Source organism: Eucyclogobius newberryi, unplaced genomic scaffold, assembly GCF_026437365.1.
Source record: "Eucyclogobius newberryi isolate DKJ021-1_F unplaced genomic scaffold, fEucNew1.0.hap1 SCAF_7, whole genome shotgun sequence".
In the NCBI taxonomy this organism is placed as follows: domain Eukaryota; kingdom Metazoa; phylum Chordata; class Actinopteri; order Gobiiformes; family Gobiidae; genus Eucyclogobius; species Eucyclogobius newberryi.
Genome location: NW_027316389.1, coordinates 13,344,588 through 13,366,922, shown reverse-complemented (window position 1 = coordinate 13,366,922; position 22,335 = coordinate 13,344,588). Strand labels below are relative to the sequence as shown.

The following is a 22,335-nucleotide window of genomic DNA, read 5'->3' as shown; positions in this document are numbered from 1 at the left end:
AAACAACAACAATTGCTATTTATTGCTATGACAATTATTTTTATATTTCTTTCTAAAATGCACGATAAGATGAATATGTTTATGGCTCGTTTCCATCTTGCTTTGTGTTGGGAATTCTCTTAGTGGGGCCCAAGCGTCTGATTTAGAGGCCCGACACAATTCACTCCACGACAAAAATAGCAGATTTACCACGACGGGGCCCACAACAGCACAGACCCGGGGCCTTCATAAAGCCACAGGAATCCGCTACTCATTTGTTAAAGAGTAGATAGCCAGGATTTAGACTGATGTTTCTGCTGCTGCTCTTGTGCCCGGCTGTGATTGCGTGGTCAAAGGTGTGCTGTTCCTCCAGGGATGTATTTGTTTAACCTGGCTTGTTATAAAGAATTGCGGGGGAAGTAAATATCAGTTGGTCCACAAATGGTGTCCTAAGTTTACCTCGTGGCGACTGAATTTGTACTGGCGTTTTTTACATTGTAGATTAAAGGGAACGGCTGTGAGGAAAGGAAAGGAAACGGTGCTGAGACAGAAAGAGTCTGTATTTCACCCAAAGGCATGGAAACATGTTTGTGTGTGGAGCAGCAGCAGGTCAGTGAATGAGCTGATTGTGAGTGATTAAGATGGAGGCAGAATTTGCTTTCCTTCCAATTTCCCTTTAGCACCTAGCCCTGGTTAAATGTTTATCTCGAATGGAAAGTTACTGAAGGATTCAGGCAGGTGGGAGACTCCTGAATGTTTTCCATCTCATCATGCCGCTGCTGCATAATACACCCAATGGGTATCCTCTGAAATTTAATGAGATCTATCTAACGATTATTTGTTGTTCTCTGCAAAGAAAATAAATTAAATCATAATCAAGAACTACAATTAAGAATGTTCTTCCATCTGCAATCTAAATCATTAACTGGAAACTATTTAAAACAAATCACACATGTAATTCGTGGTATTAAAATAGAGTTATACAGTTATTTTTATTTGCATGTGTATGTTTGGCAGCAGGTGACCTTTCTCATGCAAACATTTGTCGAGAGAACCAGTATAATGCAAATTTGGTTAGTGTGTCTAAAATGTATATGTTTCATTGGATTTGGTCACTTTTGACAGGATTACTTTGGAGAGAAAGAAAGTGTCTAATGTCTTAAGTGAACCGCACCTTGATGCTGTGCTAAACCGTTGTATTTTCAGTAATGGTAACTTCATTTGTTGAATAAAAAAGACGTTTCGGGCCAGTCGAAACATGGCTTTAGTGTTCTTTTTTCTCCCCCTAGTGCGTAAAATCCTACTGAACAATTATTATGTTTCAAAGGGGAAACCTAAGACACAATACAGGCCTTGGTTTGTACATTTATATTCACAACTGCTGTAATGAAACTACATTTGAATAACTCTGGGCTAAAGCTGGTCATTAAGCAGCGAGATTGAGACCAAGAGGAGAGGAAGAAAGTCTAGCCTTAATTAGTCCTGGCAAGTTTATAAAAAAAAGACACTGGTGTAGGATTTAAATGTAGCTTTATCGCTCCAACTGCCTACGTAACAGCCACTCCGAGGTATCCGCAGTCTACACGCGCACCTTCAATCCTCTCCACATGAATCCTGTCTGCTCTGTGTGACCCGGAGCCAGCTGTTCAACTACATAATGTGTGAAGTGTGTGTCTTTTAGCCTGCGCGGAGAATTTGTCGGGCTGAGATCCGTTCCCTCTCCAGCGGCCTTCAGGACTGACACGAGTTCAGCAGCTCTCAAACATATGGAGTCATATTCTCTGCCTCAGTCGCTTTCGCTTTCCTCGTTTACCACTTTTAATCAGTTCCTCTTGCGTTTGGTGCCACTCCAGCGCTCCGCCGCACTCTTGCCATTTGCGCTCCTGTACATAAGTCGTAAATTACTAATCACTTTTGATCTTTTCTATGAGCGGCTTTCAAGGAGCTTTAATTTTTATGTGACCCCCGCTAAAGGAATGAAACACTCGCAATTTGCTTTCAACAGATTTAGCACATTACTTTGATCAGTGATTTGCATGTATTAGAGTAAATAGACCGTGTTTAAAGACAGTGAATGCATTATTTTGTGCATAGCAGGGGGGGAATATTTTTAGTGGATAAGGCGATGAGTCTTTTTTCTTTTTGCTGCTTTACTGATATCAAATGTTGTTCCCTGCTGTTAAACAAAGGCAAACTGGTTCTGTAAAGTTAGCCAGTCCAAAATCACGCTGGAAATGGGGTGAAAGACGTAAATCTCTCCAAACTTTTCAGTAGCTCTATGATCTCACCATTTATCTGACTCAAACTGCACTCACAAGACCTGGGACTCCATGTAAAACTGCTATTTATACAGAATAGTGTCAGGAAACAGTGTGTTTTTACATAAGAGGCAGATTAAACTCATAATTGACTCAATTAAATGTAATAGATAAAAATAAATAAATTGTGCCGGCTGATAAAAATGTCGGTCGACTAAAGACTTCTATCTCACAGTCAACATCTTTTGATTTTCAAGAGGGTTTGCTGATCCTTAAAGTTCATTATGTAGCTTTTCTAGTGGAGGGTCCATTGCCCGCTGCTTTGCTTAGAATGTTCCACCGTCTGGCTTTAAACTTTGCTGTCTTGCTGTCATTTATTCAATTTTAGACTGTTTTATTGCTTAGAAAAATACTGGAGATTAAGTCAAGTTTAATGCCACACTGTAGAACATTCCAGGCAAAGCAGTGACATCTCCATGGAGACAAACAGCAGGAAAGTTACACGGTATCCCGTTCTCTCAATACCCTGATATCCATGTACAGCTGAAGAGGCGTAATAAATCATAAAAGCAAAACCTCTGACTAAGCAGCGATTACGAATTCATTGCCTTTAGCAGCTCTATATTCATCTTAATTTTCATGCTTCTCCTGGTCATCATTTATATTTCAACATTGATCTAGTAAAGCTCACTATCCCACACACAAAATGTCCACTTATGCAGGCAGGTAGTGTCTTTTCACCCACTCCTATTGTGGGCTTGTCAATATGAATTTCAAATGCTTCTATCACTGTAATCCCTGCCTCGCACTAAGTTTACTGACACAAAACTGTTATCCTTGATTGTATTGAACATTTCACATATCCAAGTATTATTTTAAGTGTTTATTAGGCCCGAGCGCCACAAGCTGGCGAGAGGCCTATTAATCTCGTAAGGCCGTGCGAAGCACGGCTGCGAAAGTGCACACGTAGTGCGCACGAAATCGAGCGCGAAGCGCTCGCCCACTTCCAAACACTCACTAACGCACTCCTTCACTCATGCACGCCCCGTGCATACTAATTAGTAGTAGGAAAATGGAACATTACCGTTGTAAACGGGCGAAGCCCGTGCAAAAGTGCGCACTAAACGAGCACTTTACATTGAGATGACGACCGCGAAGCACTCATTTGCACTAAGTAGCTCACGAATACGTTCCCCATCTCTTGCATGTTCCGTGCATATAAGCATGTAATGCAAAAATTGAACATTATTACTGTATAGAGGGCCAAAAACACAAAGTGGGCGGAGCCCACTCAAAATTAACGAAAGTACCCGTCAGTGACCAGGGACCCACACCATGAGGTAGGAAAGCGCGAGCGCTTTCCGAAAATGTATAGTTTATGATATTTGAAAAATGGGAAACATTGTTTTCGCATCGGAATATTCTTCTTCTTCTTCTTCTCGGGACCAACCCCCCTATTTTTCACCCAGTGAACATTGACGAAAAGTCACAAAAATTTGCACACCTCTAAAAATCGTGCCTCTCTACATTCTGGCTATTTCCCTTTTCTAAAATAAAAAAATTGGCGCGTCAGCGCCCCCAAATGTACCAAAAATGCATTGAGAGATGGGAAATGACCCAAAAAAAATCTGATCGTAGAATCATGAAATTTGGCGCAGAGGTAGATGGTGACAAGAGAAGTAAAAAATATTATTACGGCAACGCCGTCCGCCCAACCAAATGTCGGCCATATTGCTTCAAAAATGGCTAAACATGACTTCGGAGTTTTTCCAAACGTCGTACTTTTACGAACTCCTCCCAGGGCGTTGGCCCTAAAAAGCTGAAATTTGGTGAAAATGCTACTGAGGAGTGGGACATCAAAAGTTATCCAAATTACATTGATACCTGTCACGGTCTCTGTGCGGCGAAGCCGCAAACTGTAGCAAGAATTTCAGAAATCTCCCAAATTTAACATTTCTGCCGTTTGCGCAGATAAAGTCCGAATTGCGTCAAATTAGAATCAGTTGTTAAACTCTTTGCCCTAAACCTACTTGAAGTGAAATAAATTAATTTGGAGCCACAGCGCCCCCTACAGATTTTATATGGAGGTTAAATGTTTAGTTTTGCGAAATTATATGAAATTTGACACACAACTCAATTTTGGCATCCCCATCAAAAAAGTCAATGAGACCCATGTCATAATTGTTATGGTTTTGCCGTAACGATGACCGAAACCTTCCATGTTATTCCAATGAGGAAATCGCCAGAACATGTTTACACTTTAGACTTTCACAAACTCCTCTTAGGGCGTTAGACATATTAACCTGAAATTCGGTGAGACTCATCTTCAGGGGTGGACCCTCAAAAGTTATCCACATTTTTATTCTATGAGTCACTGTGTCTGTGCGGCAAAGCCGTACATTTTGCCAAGAATTCAAAATAAAATTGCTTTTTGATGGTAAAACAAAGGGGAGAAGATGTGACAGCGTCACAGATTCAGCAGTAGATGTAATAAAAGGACAATTGGGGCGCGTTAGCGCCCCCTCCTCTTGCGGCGTGGCGGCGGCGTGGCGAGGGCCGATCATTGCCGCTTGCGGCTATATTTTTTTATCATTATTATTAGTATTATCTTGTCTTACGCTAGCTGTTTTATTTTATTTTTCCCCTCCATTCCTTATTATGAAATGAAAGGTTTTGTTTATAGGAGTTTTTGTTTATAAGAGTTTTGTTTATAAGAGTTCTTCTATTAAACTTCCTATGTTATCTGTCCTTTTCCTCTGTATCTACCTGCGTTGCAACAATGAAATTTCCCCATGTGTGGACAATAAAGGAATATCTTATCTTATCTTATCTTGAGTCGCCAATCCTGCATTTGTGGTTTTGAGTAATCCATAATAGGTCTATCCTTTATTATTCAAAAACAAATCTTTTTCAAATTGTATGTAGGTCGGACAGAAATGAATTCAGAAACTTGTCTTCATTACACTTGCATACACATCAATAATTTAAGTTAGTCACCACTTGCATAACAATTGCCTTAAATGTTTCCTTCATTCAACTGTGTGAAAATCTATGGCCAGTCGCTGTAAAGACTCCTTGAAATCTCCCGCAGAAATGATGATGAATTTATGTGAATAATGAAGGGAACTGGCACAACTGATGGCTACATTTAAATATCAATTATTCCTCAATCACAATCAAGAAAGTACAGGAAGCCAAACTAAAACCCAAACACCAAGTACTGATTTAAAGAGTGAATCATCAAGTCTTTCAAACTGAAATCAATTATGGCCAATCAGCAAAGCCTATGCACTTTTAGTACATATATTTTTGTACCTTAAACATTTAAATTCCCACTATTTCCCATTTGATTCTGTTGTATTGTGTTTGCGTGTATGTTAATTGGTTTCCATCAGAGCTCGTGGATACACACACTAATGTGACATGTCAGTAATTGCTGTGGTTATTGAGCTCATTTGTCTTTCTGAAATGCCTGGCATGCATGACTTTGTCTAATATATAATTCAACAGGGAAATTCAAACACCCCCTGTTCTCCACCTCCATGACGTTCTTTGAATATTGTTCTTCAAGCAAGTATGACATGTCAGGGAAGTGTCGTTCAGATTGTTATGTTGCAGCAATTATTCCCAACCCAGGAGGAGTCGCAGTCAGTGGATCTTACTTAGTCTGTTTTTACTTTATTCCGCCCCGCCCACTTTTTCCCTTTTCTGCTACGGAGCTGCACTTCTGTCGGTTTGGCATTTGCGGTTGAGCGGGGATTCTGTCCAGGTCGAGAGCGACGGAATAGTCTTGCCAATAAATTATTATAATAAGTTGGCCAATTTGTGTTTTAGGTTCAATGTTTATGCACCGATAAGTCAACAAGGCACCGTTTTCTCTCCGCGGCTTGAGAACAGCGTTGTGGTCTGTGTAGATCTTATTTTCTGGTGAGATTGGGCCGTTCTAAGCAAACAAAATACAAGCGGAAGAAGGGAAAAATGTATCATCAATGATTTGGGATTCTGGTTGGACGCTTGTTCTGGACATACTGTGGTTTAACTGTCTTTGGGAGGCCAATCCGCCCAATTACAGTAATCATTTATACGCTAAATATTATTGCCTTGGGTATATAGATAGTTTTGAGTCTGTATTAACTTCATACTAATTGTACACGGGCCAAACAGGCCTGTGTTGGTGTGTGCGTTGTAGTGTTTGAACAGATTGACGCTCAGCTGCTTGGAACTGCAGCTGACAGCTCCTTAGCAACACACAGGAGCCCACTCATTACAGCCAACCCCACACCGGAGCAGGGATGTTGTCATGGAATTTAGACATACACCGATGCTATTCCGTAACACATCGAGAACACAATTCAACTTAGAATATGAAACGACACAGAAATATCAGACATTTGTATGGCAAGCTTGGGAGAAAACGCCGGGCTGTGTCAGCCAAGCCGTTGTAAGGAGCCTGGCTGACCCTCCTGCGTCTCACCCCGTTTTTTCCCATGCTGGTTGGTTTTATTAGATATTCTGGAATAGGCGGGTCGCATTTCTCATTGGTCAGCCTCACATCAAGGCACTTGGTATTTTTCCGTAGAGATCAAGCCTTGGGTAAACATTACCCAAACTCCTCTGGGCTGTCACCCCCCCTCGGGTAAACATCCTTTGGCCCATCTTTACGACCCCTTCACAAATGCAGTTACCACACCCGTTCTTCTCTTAGACTAATGATGCAGATAAAATATCACTATTATGCAGATAAAATACATCACAGAAATATAATCATATATTCACATTTTATCACAGATGTGCGTTTGGACTCACCTGAAATCTGCTTCTGCCATTGGAAAGTGCAAAAGAACAAATAATCGTTCAATAGAATGCTTTTTATTTTCTTTCATTATTTTTTCTGGCTTTACTGGGAAATGATTATCACCAAAACAAGTCATTTGTACCTCTGTTAGTAATGGTCATGGCTAACGTGGCTTCCTAATTGTAAAATTGTAATATTAATAGAGAACGGAGAAGCGAAAGAACATGGCGTACTGGTTCTTATCCAAATTACACTTGATTTAATTTACTGCGACGGTAGTTTTTATTTTGTTTTCGTCCAACACTGCTTTGAACACACGCTGGAGTAATGCAAACTCGTTTCAAGCGTCTTATGAAAGCGACACATGCAAAGCTCTGTCGGCCGTCAGCAGTTATTAGCTTTCCATAGCAGTTCATACGGATGACAAACTGCCTGTCGGTTCAACACAGCTCAAGGAGATATCAAAGTCATCAACCAAACTTCTAATGCAAATCATATTCTACTGTCTGCTCCCATTAGTTTGTCCTACATCTGTGTTTTAACAGAATAAAAACACTTCAAGATGAACAAGAAGCTTTTTGGCAAGTAATGTGAGGACAGTATTATACCATCACACACCAAAGTCACTTTCAATAACGACAAATCCTGGTTCACACCAAAACTGAGGCAGTTAAGGCAGCAGAAGGCGGCAGCGCACAGGACGGGTGACAGAAACCGCTACAAAGATGTGAAGTATGGATTTAGCACTGTGCCACCGCCATCTCTGCCAACCCGACCCCAGTCCCCCACGCCTCCCCCACCACTCTCTCAGTTCAGAGACAGGATGTAAACAGACTATTTAGGAAATCCAACCCCCGAAAAGCTGCTTGGCCAGACGGTGTCACTACCACCACCTTAAGACGCTGCGCAGGCGAGCTGGCCCCTGTCTTCACTGGCATTTTTAACACCTCCCTGGAGTCATGCCATGTCCCAGCCTGCTTCAAGTCGTCCATCATCGTCCCAGTCCCCAAGAAGCCCCGGATCACTGGACTTAATGACTACAGACTTGTTTCGCTGACGTCTGTAGTCATGAAGTCATTTGAGCGCCTGGTCCTGCCCCACCTCAAATCCCACACCTGCCCCCTGCTGGACCCCCTGCTGGACCCCCTGCAGTTCACCTACAGAGCCAACAGGTCTGTAGACGACGCTATCAACCTGGCACTACACTTCATCCTGCAGCATCTGGACTCCCCGGGAACCTATGACAGGATCCTGTTTGTGGACTGCAGCTCTGCATTCAACACCATCCTCCTCGCTCTGCTCCAGGACTCTCCCAGCTCAACATCTCTGACTTCACGATGGTTCGGAGGCAGTGCGTGCGGCTGGGGAAGAATGTCTCAGACACGCGGATGACACCACCCTCATCGGGCTCATCAGGGACGGGGATGATGTCCCGACGCAGCGGTAACAACCTGGAGTTCAATGCCCAGAAGACAATGGCCCCCCAGCGAATTGAATTGTGAATTTTGTTCATTGGTGTGGGACTAGCAAATAGGGCACCCCCCGAAATGTATTTTATTTCATGTTATAATTTATTTAATATCATTTTGTTTGTTTTAGAAAGACAGACTGTGTTCAATTCGCTTTGATTTGCATTAGTGTAGTTCCTATGCCACACCACAAGGGGAGCTCTATTATCTCCGTATCTGGGGCGTCTGCTCAAAGAAGAACTGTTTCCTGTAACAACAGAGAGCATGACATGGACATTGACAAATGCTTGTCTTTGTTACAGGTAAAGTGGTAAAACAAATGTTTATATGGGAACTGTGAACATGAATAAGGCAATAGAGAGACAGTTTAGGCCGAAATTGTCTGTAAGATTATGAAGTTGAAGCCTGGTTGTTGTTGTATTGTAACTTTGTGCTATGCTAACATTAGTATGCTAATATGCTAATCGAAACAAAGGGGATCACCAGGAGAGTTAAAAATGACACTTTTGCTTAATCTAAAAACGTTCTAAGAGAACAAAGACACATGTCTGTCACAAATTTGTTTATGTATATGATATTTTGTTATTTTATGATTATTTTGAACTATTGTACATTGTAAAAGAAGAACTGTTTCCTGTAACAACAGAGAGCATGACATGGACATTGACAAATGTTTGTCTTTGTTACAGTAAACAACAATGAAAATACACTTTGAACCTCATATTTGAAGTGTGCAACAAAATCTGGTGTCAGAAGTGGGATCAGCGGTGCAGCAAGAAACAGAGATGCAAGAGATGGAGTTTGAACAACTACAAGACCAGCTCAGTGAAGTCTTGGTGCAACTGAACTGTGAGCAACTCCTGGAGGTATGCGTGCACGGTAAAATCTCAACTGAAAACTTGAAAAAGAAGCACACGCTGATCAGAGCCATAAGTGAAGTAGTTGATAAAGCTACAGAAGATGAGGAAGAGGAAGTGGCACGTGAGTTTCTAACCCGCTTGATAACATTTGCAAATAGTCTGAAAGGAAGAACTGACACAACTAAGTCTGGTACAGAAAATCCCAGTCCAGAGGCAGCAATGTTGGCCGGTCTGAAAGAACAATATGCCGCTCTCCAAGTTAACTTCCAGACAGCAACACAAAAACTGGAGGAAGAAATGGCAAAACTCACAACTAGTGCAACTAAACATGAACAAAAAACATCTTTTGTCCCCAGGTCAGCTACTCCACCGCCAACTCAGCTACCTGAGTTTATCATACGCAGAGAATTCAAAATTAATGGTCAAATTGGAGAAAGAGGACAAAAGGATAAATTATCATACTCCAATCTCATTCATCAGATCGAGATGGGACGGAGAAAAGGGCACAGTGAAGCCGAAATAGTGGAAGCTGTGATCAGAGCTGTTAGCCCAGGCCTGACTCTCCGTGATATGTTAGAGATCAAAACAGACTTGACACTAGCTCAACTCCGAACTATCCTTAAAGGACACTACAAAGAGGATAGCTCAACTGATCTCTACCACAGACTGATTAACATCACCCAAGAACACAATGAGTCCCCACAGAACTTTTTGTTTAGAGCAATAGAGTTAAAGGAGCGTCTCTTTGCTTCATCAAGAGAGCCAGGGGCAGAAGAACAGTACAGTGCTGAGCTAATACAAAAAAAGTTTCTGCGAGCTGTGGGTACAGGACTCATAAATGATAATATCAAGTACCAAATAAAAAGCTACCTTGATGATGCTGAGGTTACTGATGATATCCTGATTGCAAAGATTAATGAAGCAGCAAGCCTTGAGTGGGAGAGGCAACAGAAGTTTCGAAAACACAGCAAGGAAACAAGAATCAGGGAAATAAAAGCAGAACCTCAGACATCGAAAGAAGCAGAGATGAATGCTGTTGGAGGCCGTGAACTGTCGTCTGCTGTGCCGCAAAAGACTAAAACACTGCCTACAGTGTCTCATAGAGAATCTGAACTGCTGGACGTTATAAGCAAACTTAAAGGGGAAATAGCTGAAATAAAAAGTGCCATGGTCGAATCAAAAAGATATTCCCCCCAACCACGCATAAATAAGAAAAGAGGCTGTAAGAGGTGCCAAGAGCGTGACCAGGATGAACAGTGTGATCATTGCTTTAAATGTGGACAGAGTGGTCACCTTTCCAGAGGATGTAGGGCCCGAAGAAAGCCCATGGACCGAACTGAGCCAATAGATCTCTCAGCTAGCATGGTACAAACGCTTCCACTGGTTCCACAGTCAAAACAAAAAGAGCAAAGTGATATGCACAAACTCATTACAGACAGTATTCAGTATCTTGAAACAAAAGGAGCAGCTGACCTTGAAGAAAAAGAAAGAACAGTAGTGAGCATTAATCTCCTCTCACCAGAACGAAGAGCCCAGCTCCTCCACCTGATTGGTAAGAAACACATGATCATCTGCAGGTTTGACGGACTTGAAACAAAGGCATTGTGGGACACAGGCTCACAAGTCTGTCTCATCAATGAGAAATGGAGACAGCAGAATATCCCGCATACAAAAGTGAGAAGTCTGTCAGAAATCCTGGGCCATAGCATATTGGACGGAAGGGCAGTGAATCAAACGCCAATTCCTTTTCATGGGTGGGTTGAGGTGAAGTTTGAGCTTCCTACTTCTGAGGTCACACAGATGGAGCTGCTCGTGCCAGTGCTGGTAACAGGTCAAGAGGAAATTGCAGAGGATCCCATCATTGGTTTCAATGTAATCGAGTACCTGCTGGATAGGGGCATATATCCACCACGTGCCATGACAGATGCTGTCAGTGCAGCTTTCTCCTTTGACTGCAAGAAAACTGAAGTGTTTTTGAAAGTGATGAGAAATAAAGAGAAAGGGCTAAGAGAAGGCATGGTGAAAACAGGAAAAGAACTGATTACCATTCCTGCAGGCAAAACAAAGACTGTCCGGTGTAATGTGAGAACCAGTCCCCTTCCAGAACAACAAGATGTCCTGTTTGAGCCAAGTTCTCCTTTGCATCTACCAGAGGGCTTGGGGGTTCAAGAGAGTGTGGTGCGACTACAACGAGGGACGTGGTCTAGTGTCACCCTGCCAATCACAAATGGTACGGCTCATGACATCTTCCTGTCTCCACGAACCACACTAGGACAAACTCAAGCGGTGAAGACAATATACCCAGCTAACACAAAAACAGCGGAAATGATGCAACCGGAGGTAATGACGCAAACTATTGAACAGACTGTAGAACAACCAAGTAGGATTAACGAACAAGACAACAGTTTATGGGATCCGCCAGTTCCCCTGGATCATCTTGGCCCCGCACAACAGCTCAGAGTGAGACAAGTGCTGAGAGAAATGAGCAATGTCTTTGCTCGGAATGACAGGAATGTGGGAACCATACCATCCCTGCAGCTTAAGATCCGCCTCAGTGACCCTACACCGGTACAACACACCTATATTTCTGTACCAAAACCGCTCCATAAAGAAGTCAAAGAGTACCTTGAGGACCTCTTGAACAGAGGCTGGATCACCAAGTCCAAATCGCCCTACTCCAGTCCAATTGTATGCGTGAGGAAAAAGGACGGCAGCCTCCGCCTGTGCTGTGATTACAGAGGGTTGAACCGAAAGTCTATCCCGGACTGCCATCCCATTCCGCGGATCCAAGACATGCTTAATACGTTGACAGGGAGTTCCTGGTTTTCGGTGTTGGACCAAGGAAAGGCCTATCACCAGGGCTTTCTAGAGGAATCAAGTCGTCCGTTCACAGCATTCATCACTCCATGGGGATTATATGAGTGGGTGAGAATACCTTTTGGCTTATCATCTGCCCCAGCTGAGTTCCAGAGGTCAATGGAGGAGTGTCTGTTGGGGCTACGAGATGAGATTTGCTTGCCTTACCTGGACGACAACCTGGTCCACTCCAAAACGTTTAATGATCATCTTAATGATCTAAAGAGTGTCCTGCAGCGCTATGAGACTCGTGGAGTGAAACTTACACCCAAGAAATGTGAGCTCTTTAAGAATCAGGTGCGATTTCTGGGCAGGCTAGTCACTAACGATGGATACACAATGGACCCTGCAGACATTGCCCCTGTTCAGGCACTCAAGGAGAGGAAACCGACAACAATCGGTGAAGTAAGGAAACTGCTGGGATTTGTCTCCTATTACAGAAGCTATATTCCTAACTTCTCACGCATAGCCACCCCTCTTTATAACCTCTTGACAAAAGACAATGCCTCAAAAGAAAAACAAGCTCTAAAGAAGACAAGAAAGATAAAGATGGTAAAAAGTGGTCAGCTCCCAGCATCTTACCCTGTTGTGTGGACAACTGAACATGAACAAGTTCTGAATAAGCTCATCGATTTCCTGTCACAGCCGCCAATCCTGGGGTACCCTGATTTTGAACAGCCATTCATCTTACACTGTGATGCATCCCAGGAGGGTTTAGGAGCAGTGCTTTACCAGAACCAGCAAGGGAAGTTGCGTGTTATTGCATACGGGTCCAGAACTCTAACTGCCCCAGAGAAGAACTACCATCTCCACTCGGGAAAATTGGAGTTTCTGGCCCTCAAGTGGGCCATATGTGAGCGCTTCAGAGACTATTTGTACTATTCACCGCCTTTTCTGGTCTACACAGATAACAACCCCCTCACATATGTGCTCACGACTGCCAAGCTAAATGCAACCACACACCGGTGGGTCGCCGAACTCGCAGACTTCCAGTTCATGATCAAATATCGTCCTGGAAGAGCTAATCGTGATGCAGATGGCTTATCACGCATGCCGCTGGACATGGAAAGATACATGGAAAGTTGCACACAGACAGTGGCACATGAAGTGATGCACAGCGTGACACAGGCTCTGGCTGTCAATGCAGAAAGTACTGACCCCTGGCTGTGTCCATTCACGATCCCTTCTGCAATAGCTGATCAGGAAGTAGAACAAATGACGATGTCAGTACAAGGACTGTCCCGAACTGCTCTCAGAGAAGCACAGTGTGATGATCCTATCATTGGACAGGTGTTGAAATATGTCTCCTCAAATCACTGGCCGAAAGGTGTGAAACAGATTCAAAACACGGATGTAGCTGCCCTAGCTCGAGAAAAACAAAAACTCCACATCAATGAAGACGGGCTACTGTACCGAAGAACAGCAAACCGGTCCCAGCTGGTTCTGCCCAAGAAATACCATGAACTCGTCTACAAAGAGCTGCATGAGGAGATGGGACACCTTGGAGTGGAGAGAGTCTTAAACCTCATCCGAGACCGCTTCTACTGGCCTCATATGCAGCGCAATGTTGAACATCACATAACACGAGTATGCAGCTGCCTCAAGAACAAACGCCCAAACAAACCAACCAGAGCTCCTCTCACAAGCATCACAACAACGCACCCATTTGAGCTTGTGTCAATCGATTTCCTCCATCTGGAAAAATGTAAGGGTGGATATGAGTATATCCTGGTGGTAATGGACCATTTCACTCGATTCGCTCAAGCGTACGCCTGTAGGGACAAATCTGCAAAAACTGCTGCTGAGAAACTCTATGGAGACTTCATGTTGAAATTCGGCTTTCCTACAAGACTCCATCATGATCAAGGAAGGGAGTTTCAAAACAAACTGTTCGCCAAGCTTGAGGAGTACAGCGGAGTGAAGGGGTCCAGGACTACACCTTTTCACCCTCAGGGCAATGGCCAAGTGGAGAGGTTCAATAGGACACTGCTGAGCATGCTGCGGTGCCTGCCTGAGAGAGCGAAAGCAGACTGGAAAGCCTCTCTAGCAAAAGTGGTACATGCTTATAACTGCACCCGCAGTGAAGCCACAGGTTATGCACCGTATTTTCTCCTTTTTGGCCGCAACCCAAGACTTCCCATCGATTTGATGTTCGGACTCACTGCAAAAGACCAAAGTACATCTCACAGAGATTATGCAGAGAAATGGAGACACCGAATGAATGATGCTTACAGACTTGCCACAGAAACAGCCAACAAAGAAGGTGAACGTGGAAAAATGCAGTACGACAAGAAAACATATGGGGCAGATTTGAATCCTGGATCCAGAGTCTTGGTGAGAAATCTGAATGAAAGAGGCGGTCCGGGTAAATTGAGAGCGTTTTGGGAAGACCAAGTATACGTGGTGACTCAAAGGAAATATGAAGACAGTCCTGTATACGAGATACGGCCAGAAAGTGGAAAAGGACGAGTACGGATCATGCACAGAAACCTCCTGCTTCCTTGTGACTTCATGCCTGTGGAAAAAGTCAATTTGCCTTCACAAAAACAGAAGAAGAAGAGTAACAAACGGGCACAAAAACAGCAACCACAAGAAGAACACAGTTCAGATGAAGAGGATGAATGGAGAGGCATAAAAAGATTACAACTACAGAACGAGGGACCTGAGGAACACTATGAGCTGGCAGAGGAGACCACTTTAGAAGACCAAGAGGTGGAAAGACACTCAAGTGCAGTAGAGGAAAATGAGCCACAGATGGACGAACAGGAGATGGATGTTGAAAGCCTGGACGAGGACAATGACACACAAAGCAATGGGGAAGACCATCAGTCTCCTGAGTCTGCAGGCAGTGACCAAGAAGACCCCGGTCCATCTTCGATGCAGCAGACAAAGTATCCTTTAAGATTGAGAAAACCAAGACTAATGTTTACTTACCATAGGTTGGGACAACCCACTTTGTCAGATAAATAAGTGTTTAGTTGAACTGTTCAATAGCAACTATTCAGGTTCATAAGTTTAAAGTTTCAGCTTTAATGTTATTATTATTGTATTGACATAGCTCTTAAGTACTATTTTTGATATATTTGGTTAATGGTAAAGCCTGACATTTTCTTATGATAGGAGGTTATTGCTATGTTAAGAAACCTTACTCAGAGAAAGTGCAGATACCCCTGGCATGTAAGGGAGGAGGCAGTGGACGGTTATAGTGCACGATAACCTTTGCTGCGCACATATGACATCAACGGGAGATACATGTCATATGGTCTTCTTGAAGAAGTTATGCACCTTATAGACTGTGAACTCTGACTCCTACCTTGCTTTAACTTCGAACTATGTAATGCATAAAAGAAACATATGGACTGATAATGTCAGAATGTCGGGACGCCATTTAATTTTGGAGGGGAGAGTGTGGGACTAGCAAATAGGGCACCCCCCGAAATGTATTTTATTTCATGTTATAATTTATTTAATATCATTTTGTTTGTTTTAGAAAGACAGACTGTGTTCAATTCGCTTTGATTTGCATTAGTGTAGTTCCTATGCCACACCACAAGGGGAGCTCTATTATCTCCGTATCTGGGGCGTCTGCTCAAAGAAGAACTGTTTCCTGTAACAACAGAGAGCATGACATGGACATTGACAAATGCTTGTCTTTGTTACAGGTAAAGTGGTAAAACAAATGTTTATATGGGAACTGTGAACATGAATAAGGCAATAGAGAGACAGTTTAGGCCGAAATTGTCTGTAAGATTATGAAGTTGAAGCCTGGTTGTTGTTGTATTGTAACTTTGTGCTATGCTAACATTAGTATGCTAATATGCTAATCGAAACAAAGGGGATCACCAGGAGAGTTAAAAATGACACTTTTGCTTAATCTAAAAACGTTCTAAGAGAACAAAGACACATGTCTGTCACAAATTTGTTTATGTATATGATATTTTGTTATTTTATGATTATTTTGAACTATTGTACATTGTAAAAGAAGAACTGTTTCCTGTAACAACAGAGAGCATGACATGGACATTGACAAATGTTTGTCTTTGTTACAGTAAACAACAATGAAAATACACTTTGAACCTCATATTTGAAGTGTGCAACATTGGCAATGGATATAAACCTTTTCTGATTCTAATCATTTACTGTTCTAATTATTTAGTGTGTAAACTGCCACGCTTTGCTAATTTGGCTTCCTTTATGCAGCACAATTCTTAGCGTGTTAGTCTGGTTCATAGTTGCCATGGGTGTACAGTTGTCTGGCAACAGAGGTACATACACAGGTCAAAGGGAACATTTGTTTTCAGTGAATTTCCTGAACTGCCTGCTGAATCCTCTATGCAATTTTGTTTTTGTTCACAAAATGTAGCGTGAAAAGTGTATTGTGGCTCAGTTTATGTTGTATTTACCGCTCAACTTCATAATTGTGCCTATATTTACAGTATTTTCATTGTTCATAATAAGTACTTGTTGGCTATGTTGGCTATGGGTAATTTATTTACTGAATCTATTCAACCTTTATTCAACCACTTACAGTATATAGGCATGAAGCATTACAATGCATTTATTGCAATCTGTAAGTAAAATAATAGGCATTTTTTATTTTTTTGTATTTTTGGCCTGTAGTGGGGATTAGAGAGAAGGGAAGACATGCAGTAAATAATCGGAGTTGGGATTCAAACTCACGACGTTGCGGCCGGCTGCACCAGGAGCCAGGCATATGTGCTGTGACTTAACCACTGGACCACCAGGCAGCATCCTTCATATTTGAACAGAGCAGATGAAACTAATGCAATGAACCTAAAGGTTAAAGTAATAAATAATGACTGTGGTCTCGTGTCTTGTTACGCTGTCCACTTTGCTCCGAGCTCTTGTCCACACTGTTTCTTAACTTAATTGAAGGATTTTGAAGGATTCACTCTAGATCTCTAGAAAATGAAATAAAAGGGCCTGTATTTTCGTTAACAGAAACCGACATCATTATCTATCTTCAGACAGGAAACGGGAAGGGGACCTACAGGTCAGATCTTTGGAGCGGATAAACCTTTGAGAGACTAAATACACAGACATTGTGCACCTTTAAGAATGTTCTTGTTATTAACTACGACTTTAGAAAACAATTTTCAAATCAGTTTCATCTACGTGGAGCTGCAAGTGTCACGAAGGTTGAGGATTGGTTTGATAAAATCCTCATATTGACAACACAGGTTTTGTTGTGTAGTAAATAACCGTTGGGGAGCTTTTATGATTAATACACTGAAGTGTTTGCTTTCTGCTGATCATATCAGGCCTCACAACTAAATTGATTTAAACATCACATGTGAAAGGTCAGGTATTTTTATTTCATTACTGCCTGCACATCACACTCAAACTCACTGGGCTTCTCAGCGCCTGTGGCTCTGGAGTTGTCAATTGAATTGAAGTAAACAAACAGCACTGCAGTGAGCACTTCCTCTCCACAGCAATAAACCCCTGAGAAATAAAAAGCACAGCCTTGGAAGAAATATAAATGCTCTTAGAAATCAAAGTTAGGAAACACTTTATGCTGTATATTACTTTGAGGCGTTTGTATGTTACTACATGTATATATGTGGTCTCAATGAAGGAAATTCATCTCTTTTCTTTGTTCCTTTTAAAACAAAATATTTTATTTTCAAGGTAGAAATAATCTATTTTCTCTTAAAAACAAACAAAAGTGGTCAATGAAAGGTCATGATATGTTTTAAAACAGCACTGCAGTCTGCCATTTCTCACCGTGATACTTCTCATTATTTCCCCTCACATCAGTTTGTTCTTGACTGTGGACCAAATGCCAGCCCCAGCGCCTCCCTGTTGTCAAAGCCAAACACAGAATTCCTGCCTGTATCCACGCTGCATGTTCGCTCTTGTTCACACATGCATGACAGATACAACACGCATGTAGCCGCTGCAGTGCACTTCAGGTCAACAACTCTCCCGGCAAATGTATTGTGAGAATGTCTGAAACAATTTACCCCCGACCGTGAGCTTTTAGGCTGCTCAGTTTTTATAGAAACATCAGATTTATCATGGTTTCCTCATGTTCCTCAATGTAATTTATTTTAATCTTATGTGTTGACTGATTGACTTAAACATACGTCATGTTGAGATCCGTGGTAATCCTATTTAAGCGCATCTAATTGTATTTGTAGCTCTCGACGTTTCCTCCATTAGCTTATATATACTACACACACATGGGAGAATCTGCTTTTTTTCTGTGGAGCTGTGAGAACTTCCTGTGTCTCCACTTTTTGTCCTGTTTGACTTCTTTGACACCTTCGACATCAACCTTGAAAACATCCAGAAAATGACATCACATTGTGTAGCCCGCTGCGCTCTTCCCGCTGGGCTCTGCAGGATGTTTTGTGTGGCGTCCTTACTTTTCGTAGCCCGTATAGAACGTTAAAACGTGACAGCTTATGCACAAACATGCCACCATTTTAGCTGTTGGGACACACAAGCTTCGAAGTACAAAATGATGGTGGTATGTATGGTGACAGTGGGTTCTTTAGCGCGTCGAGTGGCATTTGCATGAGCCCGAGGAGCTGTTTATATTTATATGCATAACTCAAGAGGTTGCAAAATGACCTGTCTCCGTGTATTATATCCTAGGTAACCAGAAGTGACGTGGTAATTGTGAAATCTATTTAAAGGAATTGTATCTTGTCTCACTCTCTTTTTCTCTTTGTCTCCTCGCAGTGGCGCCCATTTCTGCCCGGTCTGAAGTATGAGGTGATCGACTCTGCCTACATCTCCTCATACACAGGTAACAGCTCCTGCAGCGCTGAGGAATCAGAAAATACACTCTTTTGTGTTTGGCAAAGTAAGGCTTTATATGCCTCTATCTGTTATGTGTTATCTGAGATTGGCTGTGAGTTTCCTCCAGGCATCATTAAAATACTCCAGCTCCTGACCAAACCATGGTCAAGATTTGAGACGAATCCCACATTAATTCATGGACTAATACATATGAATAGAGCCAATCCAAATGTATTTGTAAAGTTAAATATCTTGAAACGTGACAACTCATTCTTGGTTAAGAAAAAAGCATGTTTTTAAAACAGACCTAAACTTATAGTGAGTCTCTCAAACAAGGGTAAACTTTTCCAACACTGAGGACCAGCAATAGAAAAAGCTCAATCATCTTTCTGTTTTCTTCTGGACCTGAGAGCACGAGAAGGAGAATATGGCTGGACCAGAACAGACAAACAGCCCCATTTAAAGTTCTCTGATGACTAAAGAAGTTCTCTGATGACTCTGCCATCATCGGACTCATCACGGACGAAGATGATGCGGAGTACAGGGGACTGTGGACTGGTGTCAGCGGAACCACCTCCTCATCAACGCGGAGAAGACCAAGGAGATGGTGGTGGATTTCCGCAGACGCCACTCCACTGCCCCCTCACCAGTGAACATCCAGGGACGGGACATTGAGAGAGTGGACTCATACAAGTACCTGGGTGTTCATCTGAACCACAAACTGGACTGGACTCATAACACAGACGCACTGTACAGGAAAAGCCAGAGTCGGCTCTACCTCCTGAGGAGACTCAGGTCTTTTGGAGTGACAGGGCCACTCCTGAAGACCTTCTATGACTCTGTGGTGGCATCAGCCCTCCTGTACGGTGTGGCCTGCTGGAGCAGCAGCATCACAGAGAGGGAGAGGAAGAGGCTGGACAGAGTCATCAAGAAGTCCAGCTCCGTCCTGGGCTGTGCTCTGGACTCGGTGCAGGAGGTGGGGGACAGAAGGGTCCTGGCTAGATTCTATGCTGGACCATGAGTGTCACCCCCTGCAGGACACTGTCCGCTCTGGAGAGCAGCTTCAGTGAGAGACTGATCCACCCTCGATGTGTGAAGGAAAGGTTTCGCAGGTCTTTCCTTCCTGCTGCTTTCACTTTATAACAAACACTGTTAGTCCTGAACACTCGCAATACTGACCTAACCTAATACTGATGTGCAATTCTGTCATATGTGCAATTGCTGTGAAATTCATGTGAAATCCATGTGCCGTCGTGACACATATTCATGTGCAATTACTGTCGTGATCACATGCAATGGTATTTATTTATTTATTTGTTTATTTATTTATTTATTTTTATCTTTATTATTTTTCCCCTCCATCCCTTGTTGGGTAATGGGAGGTTTTGTCTATGGGAGTTTTTGTTTATAGGAGATCTTCTTCTGAAACTTCCTATAAGTGATCTGTTCTTCTGTATCTACCTCTGTATCTACCTGTGTTGCATCAATGAAATTTCCCCTTGTGGGACAATAAAGCAATATCTTATCTTATCTTATCTTAAACATGCCAAGACAAATATATATTTTTTTTAAATCCATTGGAAACTGTCCTGGCAGCCAGTGTACGCTAAAATTGTAGATGTGTTTTTTGGGAGGAACTCTGCGTTCGCAGAAAAACCTCAAGCAGATTCCTCAGAGAAAGGCCACTGGGACATAACCCAAGTGCTCTGCAACCGCCTCCTCACTGCCACTGTGCATCCAGAGGACACACCTAGTTCTAAAAATGGTCCCCTCCACTGGTTAAGTAATAAAACATTCAGACAGTTGTCATAGCAAAACCATTTCAGACAAAACAGTCTAACTTCTGAATCATCTAAAGTTCTCACAATGCTATTTAACCCTGTACATCTCCTCCATTTTGTTCCACACATGTAAATCGAAATGTTTTGTCTGGTTTTACTGAAATTGAGATTCATTTAAACCCTGACCTAGACTTGAGCCACCCTTTCCCCTCAAACCCGGCTGCAGATCGCGAGCTCTTGAGCTTCTCTGAGTCAGTGTCTTTACCAGAGGCCTAAGAATAGCAGAGCCTCACCGGTATTCAGCGTGTGCCTAACAAGCACAGATGCCTTGCGCAAACATATGATGCGTGGAGTTGCCATGGATGAAAGCTGACTACTGCCCTTTCGCCCATGGCCAGCGACGACAGTGCAAAAGAACGTGTATGAGGTCAGTGGAGGGAGGCAACAGCATCTTCTCCACCCATCTCCACACAAGGCTTTAATGTTGTGATTCTGCCCTTTTTCCAACATTAAAGGTCGAGGTTGGTTTATTCATTTAGATCGTTTTAAGTCTTTAACTTCCAAGGTTTCTCTTTAGACAAATTTGCTGTTGATTGGTTTGTTTGTCGGCTTGTCTGTCTGTCCGACCGCAAGAGACGGAGGAAAAAGGTGGTAATATTTTCAGAAAATGCCTGTAAAGAAGCAAGGAAGGTGGGCCAAGCACTGCCTGAATACAGAAAATTGGGTGTACTATTGCATTTTGCCAAATTCCACCTGCGTCGAAAGAAACACTCAGATTTATATGTGATTTTATTTCACTCGCGCAGCTATTTGTTACTATTTCCGAGCGTCTAATCACATAAACTACAATATATCGTTTTAAAAGACAGAATTATGGACATTAATTATAATCTTTCTCACAAGAGACTCCACCGTGCAGTTTACCCAAAGCAGTTACTTCATAATCCAAAACAATAGAAAGTCGCTCTCATAGCGTCGAGCGGCGAGCTGCCGGTGGATCATTTACATAATGGTGTCATTTTCATAAAAGCTGAACGCGGCACAATTTGTCATGGTTTGAAGTCAAATGCGTCGTGTGATATTGGATGTTTATTACCGTGCCAGAATCAGCGCACATAAATAAAAAAGCACCTGAGTTCCACCTGATGAATTTGTAATAACGTTGCGCAGGCCTGGAGAGCGAATATTTCAATAAGAACAACAAAATGACTGCATAATATTTAACAGCGCAGCACCAACTAAGACACCGTACTACGTTTGATGTTTCATTGTTTTATCAGCAAGACCGCGTCAATTATTCACGAGTTCTTTCCGAGTTTTGAAGATTCAAGCGATGTTTGAGGCTGGGTTCAAAGGTGAGGAAAGTTTGCGTGCAACATATATATAAAGGAGTTCAACAGGATGAGGCACTGGAGCCGCTCTTTCTCTGCTCTTTGCATCTGCTCAGGGCGTGTCTGTGTTTCTGTGTTCTCGTGTAATGCTAAACTACATTGGAACGAAAGCATCGAATTGCGATTTCTTTTCCTGCTTCACGTCTTGCGATTACATTGTGCTCATGTTTTAATG

The 22,335-nt window shown here is 42.5% G+C and overlaps 1 protein-coding gene across 1 annotated transcript in view; it reads left to right on the top strand.

The window, feature by feature from the left end:
• Positions 1-22,335, top strand: part of b4galnt4a (beta-1,4-N-acetyl-galactosaminyl transferase 4a) — a 149,388-nt gene that overhangs the window by 108,982 nt on the left and 18,071 nt on the right. The window contains exon 9 of the mRNA XM_072436028.1: positions 18,929-18,995. Within this exon, the coding sequence (XP_072292129.1) occupies positions 18,929-18,995 (67 nt within the window). The remainder of the gene's footprint in view (positions 1-18,928; positions 18,996-22,335) is intronic.